At 46.2% G+C, this 15923-nt stretch overlaps 1 protein-coding gene across 12 annotated transcripts in view; it reads right to left on the reverse strand.

Annotated features, from left to right (window-relative positions):
• The window catches only part of BLTP1 (bridge-like lipid transfer protein family member 1), a 1988102-nt gene that overhangs the window by 1285533 nt on the left and 686646 nt on the right, over positions 1 to 15923 (reverse strand). For all 12 annotated transcript variants that reach the window (XM_085641559.1, XM_085641555.1, XM_085641564.1 and 9 more), the window contains 2 exons: positions 13317 to 13463; positions 4521 to 4648 (listed from right to left, as the gene is read on the reverse strand). In XM_085641559.1, the coding sequence (XP_085497685.1) occupies positions 4521 to 4648; positions 13317 to 13463 (275 nt within the window). The remainder of the gene's footprint in view (positions 1 to 4520; positions 4649 to 13316; positions 13464 to 15923) is intronic.

The raw sequence follows: 15923 nt of genomic DNA on the forward strand, positions 1-15923 counted from the left end.
TCCCCGAGCTTGCAGCCTTTGTTCATCACACAGCTTTCCCATTGAAATCCATTGAGCGACCGAAGGCTCAAAGGCACCCTGCACCCAGCCGCCTGAGTGCTACTGGAAGTGCAGAATCTGTTCTATTCTACTTCCCCACTTGCCCTGTGTAAGTGACCAGGAGCTCCACTCCCAGAGCCGCAAGGCCTGCCTACTAGCAGCCACCAACCAAAGGCCCCCTAACCGCCATAGGCTAACATTGGGCCTACTCACTCTGCACCCGGCTGCCCCTGTGCCGCTGAGGGTGTAACTACTGTACCTACCTGAACCTGGGAGACCCCTGAGTCTAACTCCAGAACCTTAACTCGGCCAGTCTAGTACTTACCTGAAGCCGATAACTTGCATTTTCTCTACAGGGTAACATTAACTGGTTTTCACTTGGAAATTCTTCTAAGTGTCGGGTTTTGAAACTTTAAAATATTCACTAAAAATCACCCGATCAACGAACATGAAATTACTCACCTGTTACCAGGAGAGATCCCAGTGCTGGATCTTGGTGCCCAGCACTGACCCTAAAAAGTAATTACAACTGTGATTTACCGATAACCAAACTTTACTCCATAGGATAACATTGCCTGTTTTTTGCCAGAAATTCTTCTAAGTGTCGATTTTTGCAACTTACAAATATTCGCCTGTATAATAAAAACGATTTCCTTTAACTGTTTTCAGGAGATGCACCAGGGCTGAATCTAGGATCCATCCCGGAGTAAGAAAAACCTACGTAAAGTAAATGTTATTGCAGTTTGCTTAAAATTCCCATTGAGCTCAATGTTATTATTGTGTTAGGATTGTGTTGCATATTGCAACAACTGTATCTATTGCATTGAAAAATCTATTGCTTATTGAAAGTATTCAACTAGAGCATCTCATTCTGAGAAAGTATTTTTATACCTACTTGTAGTTCTAAAATAAAACAACAATATATTTTTATATACAAAACAATTGGCCTAGAGTTCAGTTCTTGAGTGTGGGAGACCATTTGAGTGTGTACAACAAATGCTTTACACTGTCCTCGGATACTGCCTTACTGCTCGACCAAGCTACCACTTTAGAGAGTAAGGTTCTATATAACTTTATACTCTGGCAAACCTCTGGGGACTGTTGGACTCTGTACACACTGTACCTTACCTGCAGAGTATACAGAGCCACTTTCTTACATCCAGCAAAAGCAGGAGGTCGGCCGTAGTCTGGAGGTGGGAGACGACTGCTTGGGGCAAACCCGCCTTCAACAACCAGTCGTCGAGATAGGGGAAGACTGGAAACCCTGATCTGCGCCGATGAGCTGCGACCAACGCCATCACCTTCGTGAACACCCGAGGAGCGCTGGTAAGGCCGAAGGGGAGCACAGTAAACCGAAAGTGCTTGTGGCCTACCGTTAACCGCAGGTAATGTCGGTGGGCTGGAAGTTCGGGGATGTGAAAATATGCGTCCTGCAAGTCCAACCCTACCATCCAGTCTCCAGGGTCGAGGGCAGACAAGACCTGAGCTAGCGTCAACATCTTGAACTTCTCCTTCCGGAGGAAGCGGTTGACGTTTCTGAGGTCCAAGATAGGACGCAGGCCCTTGTCCTTCTTGGGGACCAGAAAGTAGTAGGAATAACAACCACAACCTACTTCTAGCCCAGGAACGTGCTTGATGGGCCCCCTTGGCCAAGAGGGCCTTGACTTCCTGCTGAAGAAGCGCAAGATGGTCCCCTGACATGCGGTGGTATTGAGGTGGCATGGCTGGAGGGGTAGTCTCAAAGGGGAGGGAGTAGCCCCTTCGGACTATTTGCAGCACCCACTTGTCCGAGGTGGGAGAGATGATGGTGAATCCTGCCGCCCACTGGCATCTGATGGGCCTGAAGGACGGACTAGGAAGGCTTGGAAGTGGATGCTGCGGGGGTGGAAGTGGACTGACTTGCCCGCTGGCCCCAAGAACCGCCTCGGCGGTTCCCGCGTCCTCGGTCGCACTGAGGTTGTTGTTGCGCAGGCCTGTGGCTCTGAAATGAATGTGTTGGGGTACCCCTTCCGCGGCAGCGAAAGGAGCAAAAAGCAGAAGGCGGAGGAGGCCGAGTGGCCGACAGGCCCAAGGACTTGGCCGTAGCCCTGGAGTCCTTAAAGCGCTCCAACGCACTATCTGCCTTATGGCCAAAAAGGCTAATGCCAGAGTGTTCTGGACATCCCCCGAGAAGCCAGTTGTCCTGAGCCAGACGTGACGCTGAAGCGCCACCATCGTGGAAATCGCCCTGCCCAGGGAGTCGGCGGTGTCAAGCCCACAACGAATGGTGAACTTAGCTGCATCTCTCCCAGCTGCTATAGCTTGGCAGAGTACTGTCCGGGCCTCCTCTGGACAGTGGGGCAGCACCTGCGCAACCGTGTCCCACACAGAGTGGGAATAACGGCCCAAGAGGCATGCGGTGTTCACCGACCGCAGCACTAAGCTGGCAGATGAAAACAGCCTGTTGCCAAGCTGTTCCAGCTTCTTGGATTCCCTATCCACAGGTGCGGTGGGAAGCAGAGGCTTGGACAACCAAGCTCTCAGGAGTGGGGTGTTGGGTGAAGAGGAGGGGGGGGGGGGGTCACCCGGAGCCAGGCGATGGTGTCAGGCCACGTTCCTGTCCACAGGAGCCCATGTGTTGGGCCTGGACCAAGTGCCCAAAAGAACGTCCGAAAGAGCGTCATTAAAAGGCAGCAAGGGCTCCGAAGAGGTCGCCGCCGGCTGAAGCACTTCTGTCAGAAGGTTAATCCTGACGGCCACTGTAGGGAGTTCGAGGTGGAGGGCCTCGGCCGCTCTACGCAACACCACTGCGTAACTTGCTCCCTCCTCCATAGCCACTGAAGGAGGAGACAGCATGCCAAGGTCAGGTGAGGTGTCGAGGGCGCTGGCTTCCCCAAGTCCTCTGCCCAGTCTGGATCATAGTCACACTGTTGTGTGAGAGGGTCCTCAGACCCCTCCCAGTCCTCCCCTTCCTCCGAAGTCTGCGAAACAGGCTGAAAATAAGGAGGATGGACATAGTGGTAGAAAGGCCGCATCGGCGTCGGGACCGGCGTCGCTCAACGCCGATCCGGCGCCATGTCCAATTTGGGGCTGAAACTGGGGTCGGCGGTAGCACCGGACGACGTCGGAAGTGGTGCCGGAGGGGGGGGTGGCACCACCCGCACCCTCAGCCGCGACGGGAAGTCATAGAGTGATGACGCTTCTTCGACTTCTTTTTGGAATGCTTCGACTTACCTGACTCAGAGTGCGAAGATTTGGATCCAGACGAACGATGGTGACGGCTCCGCAACCGGTTCCTCGACCTCCGACAGAACCGGGACCTTGAGCGGCACACAGCTGACTGCCGGACTTCCAGCAAATTTCGGGACCGCAAGTCTTCGGCGCCATGGCCTGGCAGTCGGGGCACGACTTGGAGTCATGGTCGCACCCCAGGCAGTAGAGACGCACGCGGTGCGGGTCTGTCACCGACATCATGCGGTGACAGCCTGCGCAGGTCTTAAAACCGGGCATCCCTACAACACCAGGAGTCGATCGACTCAGAAGAAATGAGGTAAAAGGCCTCAAAAAAGTCAGTCAAAAAGTGACTGGGGGTACTTGCTCTTCCCGGATCTGCGCTTGCTGGTGCAGTAAAAGAAAGAACTGACGTCAGCGTGCGAGGGCGGCGTCTAAGTAGCTGCTGCGATGTCATCTCAGCGACCACGATGCCAACGACGGACGCAGAACCGCACAACGCCACCTTCAGACGCGCAGGGGTACTGCTGACAAAAACTTTCCAGATCCAGTCTGACGCCTGGGGGTAATTCTAAGATAAGGAATCTATCACAACGTGTTTCTTTCAGATATATAAAAAGTCTCTAGACACAACAAGAACAGAGTCTAATGTCTACAGACTCCACTTACAGCACCTAAATATTCAAACACTGTAATGGAGTATCTGAAGTGTAAGATACTTAGGATATATCCTCCGAGTTGCATGACATCGTGTTTTATTGCACTCTAATGACCTTTGGTCCGCTCTCATAAGGGAGAGTTGAGAACAAACAAGTGACAGAGGATATCTTCCTAGTAGTTTACAGCATAACAAAATATAAATTTCTGAAAAAAGTGATGGAAGGAGTACTTCCAGTAGCTTACACTATTACTAAAAAGAACATCAAAAAAGAGAACAAAAGAAACCCATCTGCATAAATGAAGAAACAGTTGGTCAAAAGTATTAACAACAGTAGCAAGAAAATAGAAAATACAACTTCACTAATGTAAATACAACCCAAGTTCTGCCTATGTAGGGCTACAATTTCTAAGATGAAGGTAAAAATGTATTTCTTTGGAAAAGGCACCCCAGAAGTTGGAAAATTTAAGGTAACAAATTTCAAAGTATTTTTAGTTAATGCCAAACTCATCCAAAGGAAACACCTCAAGGAATGTTATTTGGTGGAGATTAAATTTGTAAGAGCAGGTAAGAAATGCATAATGTGAACTAAGTGAATAAAACACAGACTTACCTGTTCATACGGAACTGTGTGGCAATTCTATCAAAACAAATGGCAATTAGAGAAACATGGGTGACACTTTTGCTAGAAGATGCTCCAGGCGACTCTTCAATTGATGCTTGCAGCAAACACAGGTTTATCTAAAAACAGAAGAGTCACTATTATATTAACAATTACAAATGACAATGGCAAAGTGCAAAGCTCCTTGACCAAATTTCTATTAGTTAGATGTCCTAAAGGACATCCACACATTACTGGTAATGCACATGAGAAGATTGAGGAAACCAAACTCTAAGACTTCAAGAGCCAAAATTGCAAGACTGAGCTGGTTGTGGTCGGGATGCCCGACTGTTCCCTGATTTTGAGAGAAACAAATCTGGGCAGTGAGGCAGATTCCCGTGAGGCACTAGAGACAGGTTGAGGAGAGTAGTGAAGCATGGCTGCCTGGCCCAGGTTATGGCTACAAAGATGAAAGTGAGGCATGTTTGTCGAAGCCCACAAACAGAAGCAGTAGGAGAGGCGGAAAAGCATAGGCAAATGTCCCTGACCACTTCATTCATAGTGCATTGCCAATGGTCTGTGGGTGTATGAACGTGGAGGCAAAGCTTGGCCATTTGGAGTTTTCTGCTAGGGTGAATAGATCTGTGAAGGGAAACCCCCAGCTTTAGAAGTACAGGAGTAGCACTTGAGGGTGGATTTACCACTCATGGACTTGTTGCGGCATCCTGCTGAGCAGGTCTGTGAAGTCGTTGTCCACCCTAGGTATGTATTCTATCAGGAGATGGACTCTGTGATGTATTACCCACTGCCAAATGTCCTGAGCTAAAGTGGATAACTGGATGGAGAGCGTGTTCCCTGTTTTAGTATTAAAACATGGCAGTTGTATAGTATGTCCGACCTAGTATCACCTTGAGCTGGATGCGGGGAAGGAACGCTTTGAGAGCTAGCTGGTGGTTGATGTGGAGACCCTGTTGGTTGATCATCCACAATTCTTTGTGAGACATCCATTGTAATGGTCTTCTGAGGCACTGGGTTCAAGAAGAGACAGCCTTGCAACAGGTTGTTGGCATCCCACCACCGCAGAGATCAATGAGTATGGCCCCAGATCAACACTATATCCTCCCAATAACGCCCCCCCTGCTTGTGCTACTAGGCACTCCTGCAACTGGTGCATGTGTAACCTGGCATGTGGGACTATAGCAATGCTAGAGGACATCATGCCTAGAAAGCGCATGACCTTTCTACCATTACCTGGCGATCTGGCTGAAAAAGAGGGAGCAGCTCTTGGAACGATTGGACTCTTGCAGGACTGGGGTATGTGCTACCTGTGCAAGAGATAAGAATGGCTGGGCTGGGAAAGAGGAAAGAGGCTGGAGAGGAGATTTGGTGACACTGATGGTAAAGCCTAGGCTGTGCAAGAGATGTATGGTGGCTTGGGTGTTTGCTAGGGATTGCTGTTCTGTTGTACTCAAGATCAACCAACTGTCTAGGTAGGGGAAGACATGGATGCAGTTTCTTAAGAGGTGAGTGGCTACCACAGCAGACACGTCGTAAAAATCACTGGAATTGTGATCATTCCGAAGGGCAGTACTTTGAACTGATAGTGCTGAACATTTACCACAAACTGGAGGAACCGACGATATGCAGGGTGAATGGGGATGTAGAAGTTGCCGTTTTTCAGGTAGCAGGAGGTCATGAAGTCACCTTGCTGTAGTAGAGGCATGATATCTTGGAGTGTCACCATGTGGAAGTGTTCTGACAGGATTTAATTGTTGAAGGTTCTGAGATTGAGAATGGGCTTTGGTGGCCTGTCTTTCTTGTGAAAAACGAAGTATTAGGAGCTGCAATGTTGTGGCAGCCCAGGTTCCATGGCCGCTTTGCTGAGTAGTGTATGCATCTCATCCTCTTGAAGCAGACTGATGCTCCGGGGAGAGAGTGTGTCTTTGGGAGGGGGGTTTGTGGGGAATGTTTGGTGGTGTTTGCATGAGCTCTAGACAGTACCCCTCTGCTATGATGTTGAGAATCCACTGGCCCGGGATGATCTTTGTCCAGCGGGACAAGAACCCTTGCAGTCTTCTCCGACGGTAGTTAAATGGTCAGGGGTGGGGGGAGGGAAGGGTAAAGAAGTCACTGCTTGGGAAGTGTGGCCCCTTTGGGTGTTGCACCTTTGCCCTGCCTTTATTTTCATATCCTCCTCTGTTGAAATCAAAAGGCAAGTTGTCCAGGTGCTGTTTAAAACCAGAAGCACGCCCCAAGAAAGGCATATCTCTCACATACTGTAAAATTCTCAACAATTCACCTGATCCCCTTGATAAAGTCCGTACAAAGTGGTGTTCTGATGTGGGTGAGCTTTCAGACTAGGAGTGGAGGGAGGCTCTGGCTTCGCCCCATGAGGTTGCAATTCGCTCCCGGTTCAAACTGGTTCAACTCAAACTATTACACAGGACCTATTACACAAGCTCCGTACTGGTTAAAATGGGGCTTCTGGTATCTCCCTTATGTCCCCGTGGTTGTGGCCACGTAGGCACATATTTGCACCAATGGTGGGACTGTCCGACTCTTCAGGGCTATTGGGGAGAGGTCATCGCTGCTATGTCTCAAACTTGCTGTAAGGAGGTGGTGGCCACCCCGAAGCTGTGCCTCTTGAAAATTTGGGACGGCACTGATCTGTCTAGGCCTGAGTGGCTGTGGGTCACTTTGCGATGCATGGTTGCAAAATGCAATATCGACAGAACCTGGAAGGGAGGGGTTGCTCTGACATGTGCTGATTGGGAGTCCGATATGGATTGGTGCAGTGGTGTACGAAAGTAGAGGTTGCCCGGGTAAATGGATGAAAATATGGGCCCCCTGGAACAAGAGAAGAGGCTGGCTATGTGCTCCTTTTACTTATACCTCTGTTTACTGTCGATAATGAAACATTGTAATTGTGCATCACGAGATAATTTATAAAGAGGTATCCTTCAATCAAGCTCCACTTGACTATGCTTTTGAGAATGTTCATGATTATTTGAGTTGATCGCTTTTCATTTATTGTATATTGTGCATTTTAGACGATGGTTTATTTTGCATTTGGCTGATTTATGTAATGTCATTTGAATTTTTTTCCTCCAATAAATAGATTTAAAAAAAAAAAAAAAAAAAAAAACATGCAGCCAGGCATGTCTGTGTAGAACGATGCTGTTATTTACCAGCTGAGCAGCAGTATCTGCTGCATTTAGGCCACATCAAATGTTAGTGGTGGAAATCATTTTGCCCTGGTCTATAACTCTTGCCCCTATTTTTATACTGATCGAGGAGGTGTTGTAGCAACAAATCCATCTTGTTGTAGTGGGTGCGGTCGTCCTGGGAGAGTAACACCACAGAATTGGCAATACACCAATGTGTTGCAGATTGGGCTGCTACATGTTTCCCAGCTGCGTCAATTTTCTTACCCTTCCAGTAAGAAGGAAGAGCCTCCCCCGTGCCCTGAAAATTTGCTAGTTTCTGGGCAGTGTGGACAACTAGAGAGTCAGGTGGAAATCATCCCCTAATGTCGGGAGGGTCGGAAGGAGAAGCTCTGTACTTCTTGTTGACCCTATGTGTGATGACTAGCTCCTTGATCAGCTCCGTAAAGATATTAGAGCCTGTTTTGAGCACCCCCCTATGCACTGGTAAAATCTGCATATACCTTTGGGTGGTAGATATTGTCTCCGTGAGGAAGTCATCCTCATGAGGCTGTTTAGGTATTTCCACTTTGTGGAAAGCAGCTACCCATTGCAACCCCTAATGGTATGCAGTTGTGTCATCTGGTGAGGAAGGATTAGCCGGATAGAGATCTAGGTCAGTTTCAGCCAGGAGATCCACATCGTAATCATCCCACGGGTCGAATGGGGTTGTGGCTCACTGGATGTTTCATACAGATCAGAGGAAGACCATGGACTATCGAACCCCAAGAGGACTCTGGTAAAGGGAGTATACTGGTAATGGCAGATGAAGGTGGGCATGGAGGTGGTGGAGAAGGAGACAAAGATGGAGGAGGGGAAGGCCGCTGCGGAGACAAGCATGGCAAAGGAGGAGGAGAAGAAGCACCTTTGATATGGCATTGATATTTTTTGGGTGCTAGCTCCGAGGGTAGATTCAGAGCCTCTTCAAAAGTCAGTTTCCTCTTTGGAGGAATTGGGACCTTTGCCTGAGAAGCACGCTTAGCTAGAAATCATCCAGTCTCAGGATGAATATTTATATGCTGTTGTCTAACATCACGCTACTTCTGAAGGCGCTGGAGGATAGGCTGATCCTGAACCTCAGAAGTGGTAGAGAATGCTGTCCTGGACAGCAGTTTTCTTGGAGACCGAGGATGACTGCACAGAGCAGATTTTCCAATATGAAAGCTTGAATGCCGAGAACAGCCTGATGGGTGCCTTCGATGCTGAAGAGCTGGTCATAAGTCAAAGGGCTTGGCTTGGCAGGAGGCTTTAATGCTGAGAGTTGTGCATGCGTTGGCTAACACTCAAAAGTTCGGTGCCGACAATGACCTTGCGGCATTGGCACACTGGAGGTCTCATGACTGACCTGTAAGCTCAATGCTCATCCCCTTGAGGGTGATGTTAAGGGGTTGGAGGTGGGATGTTGGAACTCACTGGGGCCTTGTTCAGAGGTGGACGCTGTGAAGGTGGAGGCTCATCTGTTTCTACGGCGTAGTCAACGTCCTCCTCTATCTTCAGTACCTGAGCCTCTACGCCGGAAGCCTTCGGCTGCTTTTCCCGCTTGATCTCCTGTTTCCCGAACAGGTCTGGAATATCCTCTGATCAGTGGTGCGCCATCTACGCTCAAGCAATGCGACGATCCCGAAGGATTTTCCTTGTTCCTGAAGGCAAGGCACGCTGAGCAAGAGGCCTCCTGGCGGTCTGGGGACAGATGTTACACACATGATGAAGGTATGTCCTCGGGTACTTCGAGCAGTATCTGAATGGAGTTTTTTCCATTTTGTGTATATTCTCTCATGCTGAGGAATAGATGGAGCCCCAAAGGGGCTAGGTCCTGTACATGGCGTCAAAGTTGTTCGACCGAGGAACCAGGCGCTTGGAGCTGATGCTGAGATTCACTGTTTTTAAGTCTGATGTGTAAGAAAGGATCTAAGCGGGCCCGGTGAGAACACCACACAGCATCAAACCGTAGCTCAAGAAGACACGTCTAAAACAGACGGCAGAGAAAAAACAGTTTCACAATGGAGCCAATGCCCATGAGCATTACAAGTAATAGGTGGAAGATACTCCACCTATTATCGTGACTCTAAAGACTTATTAGAAGAAAAACAACTTGCACACATCCAAACCCAACACTAGATGACAGGAGAGTGCATAACAGGTGTATCTACAGCTACACATGCCACAGATTGATTTACATCCTTGTGACCCAACATCTCTGGCAGGGCAACAGGACAACTACTTCATCAGACTGACGGACCACACAATTAGCGGAGTTTACCCAGAACAGGACCACACTTTTGCCTAAGCAGGACTTCAGACATTTGGCTTAGATTACGAATGTGGATTCTAGACAAACTACCAATGGGCACAGATATTTTGAGGGATTAGATTTGGGAAACATCTTCTTCTATCCTGCTACTATTAGGCAATCCTTGCTAGCTTCCAACTCTTCTTAAGAGTTGAGGACTCTTCCAGGGAACTTTCCATTAGATTAAACATTTTATTTGCAAGAGTCCAGCAACTTTATAGGCAAATGAGAGATGGGGTTAGGTTCATTCTCTTAGATTCTAAAGAGCCAACCAGATATTCATATATCACCCATGTCAGATTTTAGAGATTATTAAATCGATGAAAACCCAAAGGGGTGTCTCTGGTGTTTTCTTCAGGATCTGTCAGACTCTGCAACCAGGCCTATGGAACCAGGGGAATAGAGGCATAAATGGTCAAAACCAGCTGTCATCCTATGTACTAGGCTTGAATCAAGAGCCTGTGAGAAAGGAAAGAGGATGAACGTTTTGCTTATGTGATCTGGTTTAGGGCTGAAAGAATCGAATTGTTTTGGGTTTTTGTTCCAACCAAGCAACAGTACATGCGAGAAGGAAAAGCAAGGCCACAAATGGGAAGTGTCAGCTACAATCTCAATAACTGACATTTACTGGAGGGTTGTGGCACCTGGCAGAGAGAGAGAGAGGCATGTTTGGGTCAAGTCTACCAGACAGCACAGTCGGTCTGGCTGCAAAAGACATATTGTGGGCTTACCTAGAACTTACGGCTGCTTAGAGCATGCTAAGTGTTTGCCATTGACTGCCTTTATTGCACTCATTCGCTTGCTTCTTAATTGATGGTTTTACTTGTCCATCTTGTGTGTGTCCTTCCCCTGGAGCACAGCCTTTTAATCATAATCTTGACTAGTTTACTTGTGCCCTTCCTTTGTTCTTTTTAGGGAACAATTCTTTTTATTTTTGGTTAAGCACTCCATCAGAGTGCATGTTTTCCAACTCTCTGGCCCTCAAAAAATATCAACACGTGCTCTATGTGCACTCTATCATGGTTCCCCCCTCAGTTTTTTTAATGTACTTCTCCTCCCCTCACACCCCCAATAATTTGTGTTGCTGTTTACCCTGTGAGCTTCTTCCCCCTACACCCCTGTTGATCCCTCCCTAGTGCAACTGGCCACTTCCACATAGCTTTACCTAACCCACACCCACTCCTGTATTGCACCCACCTTTGCCTTTCTTCTTTAAAACATATATTTTTAAAAGAGACTATGTGAAAAGTCCTTTCATTCACTGCAATGGAGTTTTATTTTCCATACCGCTCAGCCTGGTGATTCCTTTTGAGATTTCTCAAACATTTACTAGTGTTTGCATGGAGGCTTTGTACTTAAGGTGCTAGCATAAAAAGGTATTGTGTTGCCTTGGCTGCCTTTGCTGTCTACACTAGTTTCATTAATTGTAAAGCCATTTCATGTAAATGCACGCTTGACACTGGATTATATTAATCAACAAGTATTACGATAGCCCAAGGCGGCTGCTGTCTTTGGAGAGCTCAGCACTTCCCTGATGTAAACAAGTGTGTGACATCAGATCACAGCACTGAGACAATCATCTGATAAGTAGCTTAAGATAAGGTGGCACTGGGATATGCTGGTGTTTACAAGTGAAATGCCACGGTGTAATAAGCAGAACTATATATTGCAGCAAAGACACAAGCAGGATTAACATGGGAAGCTTAAAATAAACCAATCCGTTCCTTTCGGGAAAAAAATCCAGGAAAGGACACAACTGAAAATATTGTATTGTTCTTTAAACAAAAAATCTATTTGTGCCCACACTGTTGCCTTTGTGAAATCATAACATCGCCGGAATTTAAGACAACATACCCAGCAGAACACTGTTTTTTTTTTTCCACAGTTGTTTCTTTGGAGAAATGTATTTAATACATTTAGATGTCTTCAGTTCAACTATGAAAGCCCATTGGCCTCTCATTCACCTCCAGGCAGCCATATGAACTCAAATTTTGCAAGACACAAGATGGCTGCATCTCTACTCAGTCAGCAAACACGGTTCTTGTAAGGTCTCTAGCTTTAACTCAGTTTGTTGGGGACTCCTGGGCCTGACTAGACTATCGACTCCAAAGGCCCTATTTATTTTGCTCTTTAAACATAGATTCAGAAACAAAAACACAGTGAGACACGCTTAACAAGCAAGCGCACAAGTTATACAAACACCTTCATAATATGCACAACAAAAAAGCTTACAGGCACCCAAGTACACACTCTAGCGCTTTGATGCAGCTGAGACCGTCTTCTGTAGAAAGTTATTGGGACAATTTTACAATAATACCTAAACACAATTGAGATTAACCATGTTGTGTATTGCTGCTTTGAGTAACATAATATTAATAAGCCATAATGTGTAGCAGCACACATTACAATCTTATAAGTATTCGAGAGCTGGATTTGGCTGCTTATAGTTTACACCACTTTCATACAAAAAGTAATTTTAAAACCACTCACTAAGTAATATGTTGTCCAAGTTAACATATCAATAAAATATTTAGTTGCACAGCACTTGCTGTTGCGGATTTGCGGTTTAGTTTTACTAAAAAAGCAACACAAACTTTTTTTCCAGAGGTACTGATTTTTTTTAAATGACCATGGACTGATGAAATGCTTGGCTACCTTACCTGGTGCATGGTGGACACAATATGCAGCAGTGGACAAGCAGTGCAAGCAGCCCGCTGGACAATTTTACTGATTTGTAATATCTCATAAATAGTAGAAAAGACTCACTACAATTAAGGTATACTGTTTCCCTCCCAGTAAAATGCAGAGCACTGCCTTCACAGAGGACTTGGGTTGGACAGTGGAGCGCTATCATGTACACACCTAGATTTTGAAGCAAACACACACTGTGAAATCTAAAAGTACACACAAACATGCATATGTACAACATACTCAGACCTGTGCAACCACACTCCAGCACAAATATACAGCGGTGTCCATTCATTCTTTTGAGCACTACAAGCGTGGGCTTTATCACAGTATAGCAGTGCTCTCTCTAACTAAATACAGCAGACTAGGATGAAAGGATAATAATGTCAAAGGATAAATAGATTTTAACCTGCCTGCTTTCTGACACTTTCTACATCCTATCAGTAAAAAGCTGACAGCACACATCTTTGCGGATACTCTGAAAACAACCAGAATTACAGCAGACAGAAAAGATTAATGTAATAAAATAATCAACTTTTTGTTCAAAATGTCCCTGCTTTTGAAAATATGATAAGCTGTGACATACTAATCCCTTGATAGTTAGGAGGCAAATAAAAAGTCAGATACCTTTGGTATTGTAACATTTGCCTGTAGACCTTTAATTTTTACACACTCTTGCTTTGGTGGAGCATTTGCCGGAGTTTGTCCTTGGTTTGTTGTTCCTGTAGCAGGGTTCTCTACTTTTGATCCACGTACATCTGGTTTTGGGGATAGCTAAAAGAAATAAATAAAATATGTATAATAATGATCGCATACATGTTTGACTCACTCTATGCTATCAAGTGCTCACCTGCATACCCCCAATCTGGGTTTGACATGACATCATGTTTGTAGACCCCTTGTTTAATCATATGATTGTTGAGCATTTTAACAAAAACGGTAATAAAATTAGATTTTCCTCATGTATAAAAGTGATGGGGTATAAATACATGACATAAGATACTTGCTGTGTACGCTAACTCTTAGGAAAGCAACATTTGTATATTACGAGCAAAATGTTGCAATTTCTGCACTGGATATACACATGTATTCATATACAGATATGTGCAAAGGCAATATGATTAACTGCAACATAAGAAACTGCTTAAATGTAGGGCATGTGGATTATATTGCCACAAGCTTGCATCAGAGAAGGAAAATGCTACTTAAGCAGTAAGCATCTGTTCTTGGCATGTAGAACTGTAGATTCACATGTTTTGCATACTCCTGCCATCTAGTGTTGGGTCTGGATGTTTGCACTTTGTGTTTGTTCGAAGAAGTCTTTTCCAGTCACGAGGTAGGTGACTCCTTCTTTCGGTGATAGTGCGCATGGGCATCAACTCCATTGTAAGATTGTTTCCAGTGCTTAATTTGTAAAATATTAAGTGCAGGTGCTCAAATGTTTTGGGGGAGGCCACACCCACTTGCCCAGCCCCATCCACTTCCACCTCTGGCTCCACCCACTTATTCTATTGTCCCCCACCCACATCTCCTTAAAGCACCCTCTCACATGCATTTCCACATGCAGTTCTTGGTGACAGGTAGTAGCTCAATATTCTATATTAGTATTTTAGCTTATAGACAGCAAGTAATAAAAGGATCTCCCACACAAAAACAGTATCCCACTTAACTATTTATGTTACACGTGCATTGTGACTGCATGGTGCACCTGCTTTGAAGCATAAACCCTCTGCGTTACCTTCTGATGAGTCAAAAGTAAACCTCCACTAGACAAAGCTAGATTCTCTGTCTATCAGCTCCATTAATCACCAGCTATATTGACATTTTTATTATTGCCAGATAATTGCTGTAGGCAAGAAACACTGTAGCAGTTGCTTTTAACTCTATCATATATTTGAGAAAATGGCGCCTTCCAAACCCCCGCCCCCTCCCCCCCAAAGTCAATGCCCAGTGCTGTAACGCTGGTCACTCTGCCCTAGAGCTGGCCCTGTGCAGGCATGTGTAAGGTGCCTGTTGCAAATATTCACTGAGCCAGGTGCACACATTGTGGAGAGAAAAAAAAAATCTAAATTATTTCTGGACAGATGGAGGAATTTCGAACCTGCCACCGTTCTCTAGTTCATCGCAGATGAAAATTGCAGATTCTAGATATTTTCATAAGATACAGTGATACAGTAACATAAGGAAGGGGAACGTAATAGCCACACTCCCTCTTAGGTTACTACCGCCTTCTGTGCTGCCATTTGACTGTCTTGCAGGTCCTTCACAGCATGGCATAGCACATCAGTGAACGAAACAGCTTCCTGAGAATTGTCCAAGGGTGCCTCACTGCCTCCAATTAAATTTCAGCTGGTAGTGAGGTAGCGGTACATAAACTTGTGTGACAGGCAGTTTGTGTGTGTGCCTCATGATAAGGCGAGAAACTGTGGTGACAAATGCAAAAAAACCTGTTGATGGACAGAATGCAGAACAATGTCATACATTCACCCCAGTACAGAGATCTGGGCCGAAATCCATCGTTTTTTTGCTCACCATGCCATTCCAGTTTGGACCCAGCCATATGCAAATCAGTCTTGACCCTGTGCCCCATGGGAACAGTCCAGTCCGAACTGCCAGGCCAGGTCCTCCCTGGACTGGAAACAAGCATCCTAGGACCGGTTTCGGGGTTTCACCCCTCTTCAGCCAGGATAGCTTGATTCCAGTGGCATGGAGAGCACGGGACTCATGTCTGAGCATACCCGTCCCACTCGGGGTGACAAATGCAAAAACAACTGTTGATGGACAGAATGCAGAACAATGTCATACATTCACCCCAGTACAGAGATCTGGGCCTAAATCCATCGTTTTTTGCTCACCATGCCATTCCAGTTTGGACCCAGACATATGCAAATCAGTCTTGACCCTGTGCCCCATGGGAACAGTCCAGCCCGAACTGCCAGGCCAGGTCCTCCCTGGACTGGAAACAAGCATCCTAGGACCGGTTTCGGGGTTTCACCCCTCTTCAGCCAGAATAGCTTTATTCCAGTGGCATGAAACTGTGGTGAGGCATCGAATTTTAAAAAGTTTGCGGCGCGCACACTGTCACTGCTTTTTCCCACACAAATGAGAATGTCACTCATTGTGCGGAAAATTGCCCAAACTATGCAGTTCTAAGATGAAGCATGCGATATTGTCTTGGAGGTTGAAGTGCAGAGCAATATCTGGGAAATTAGGTTTGCTTTCTTTTTTGCAAAC

The sequence above is a fragment of the Triturus cristatus genome, chromosome 2_2, assembly GCF_964204655.1.
Source record: "Triturus cristatus chromosome 2_2, aTriCri1.1, whole genome shotgun sequence".
In the NCBI taxonomy this organism is placed as follows: Eukaryota; Metazoa; Chordata; class Amphibia; order Caudata; family Salamandridae; genus Triturus; species Triturus cristatus.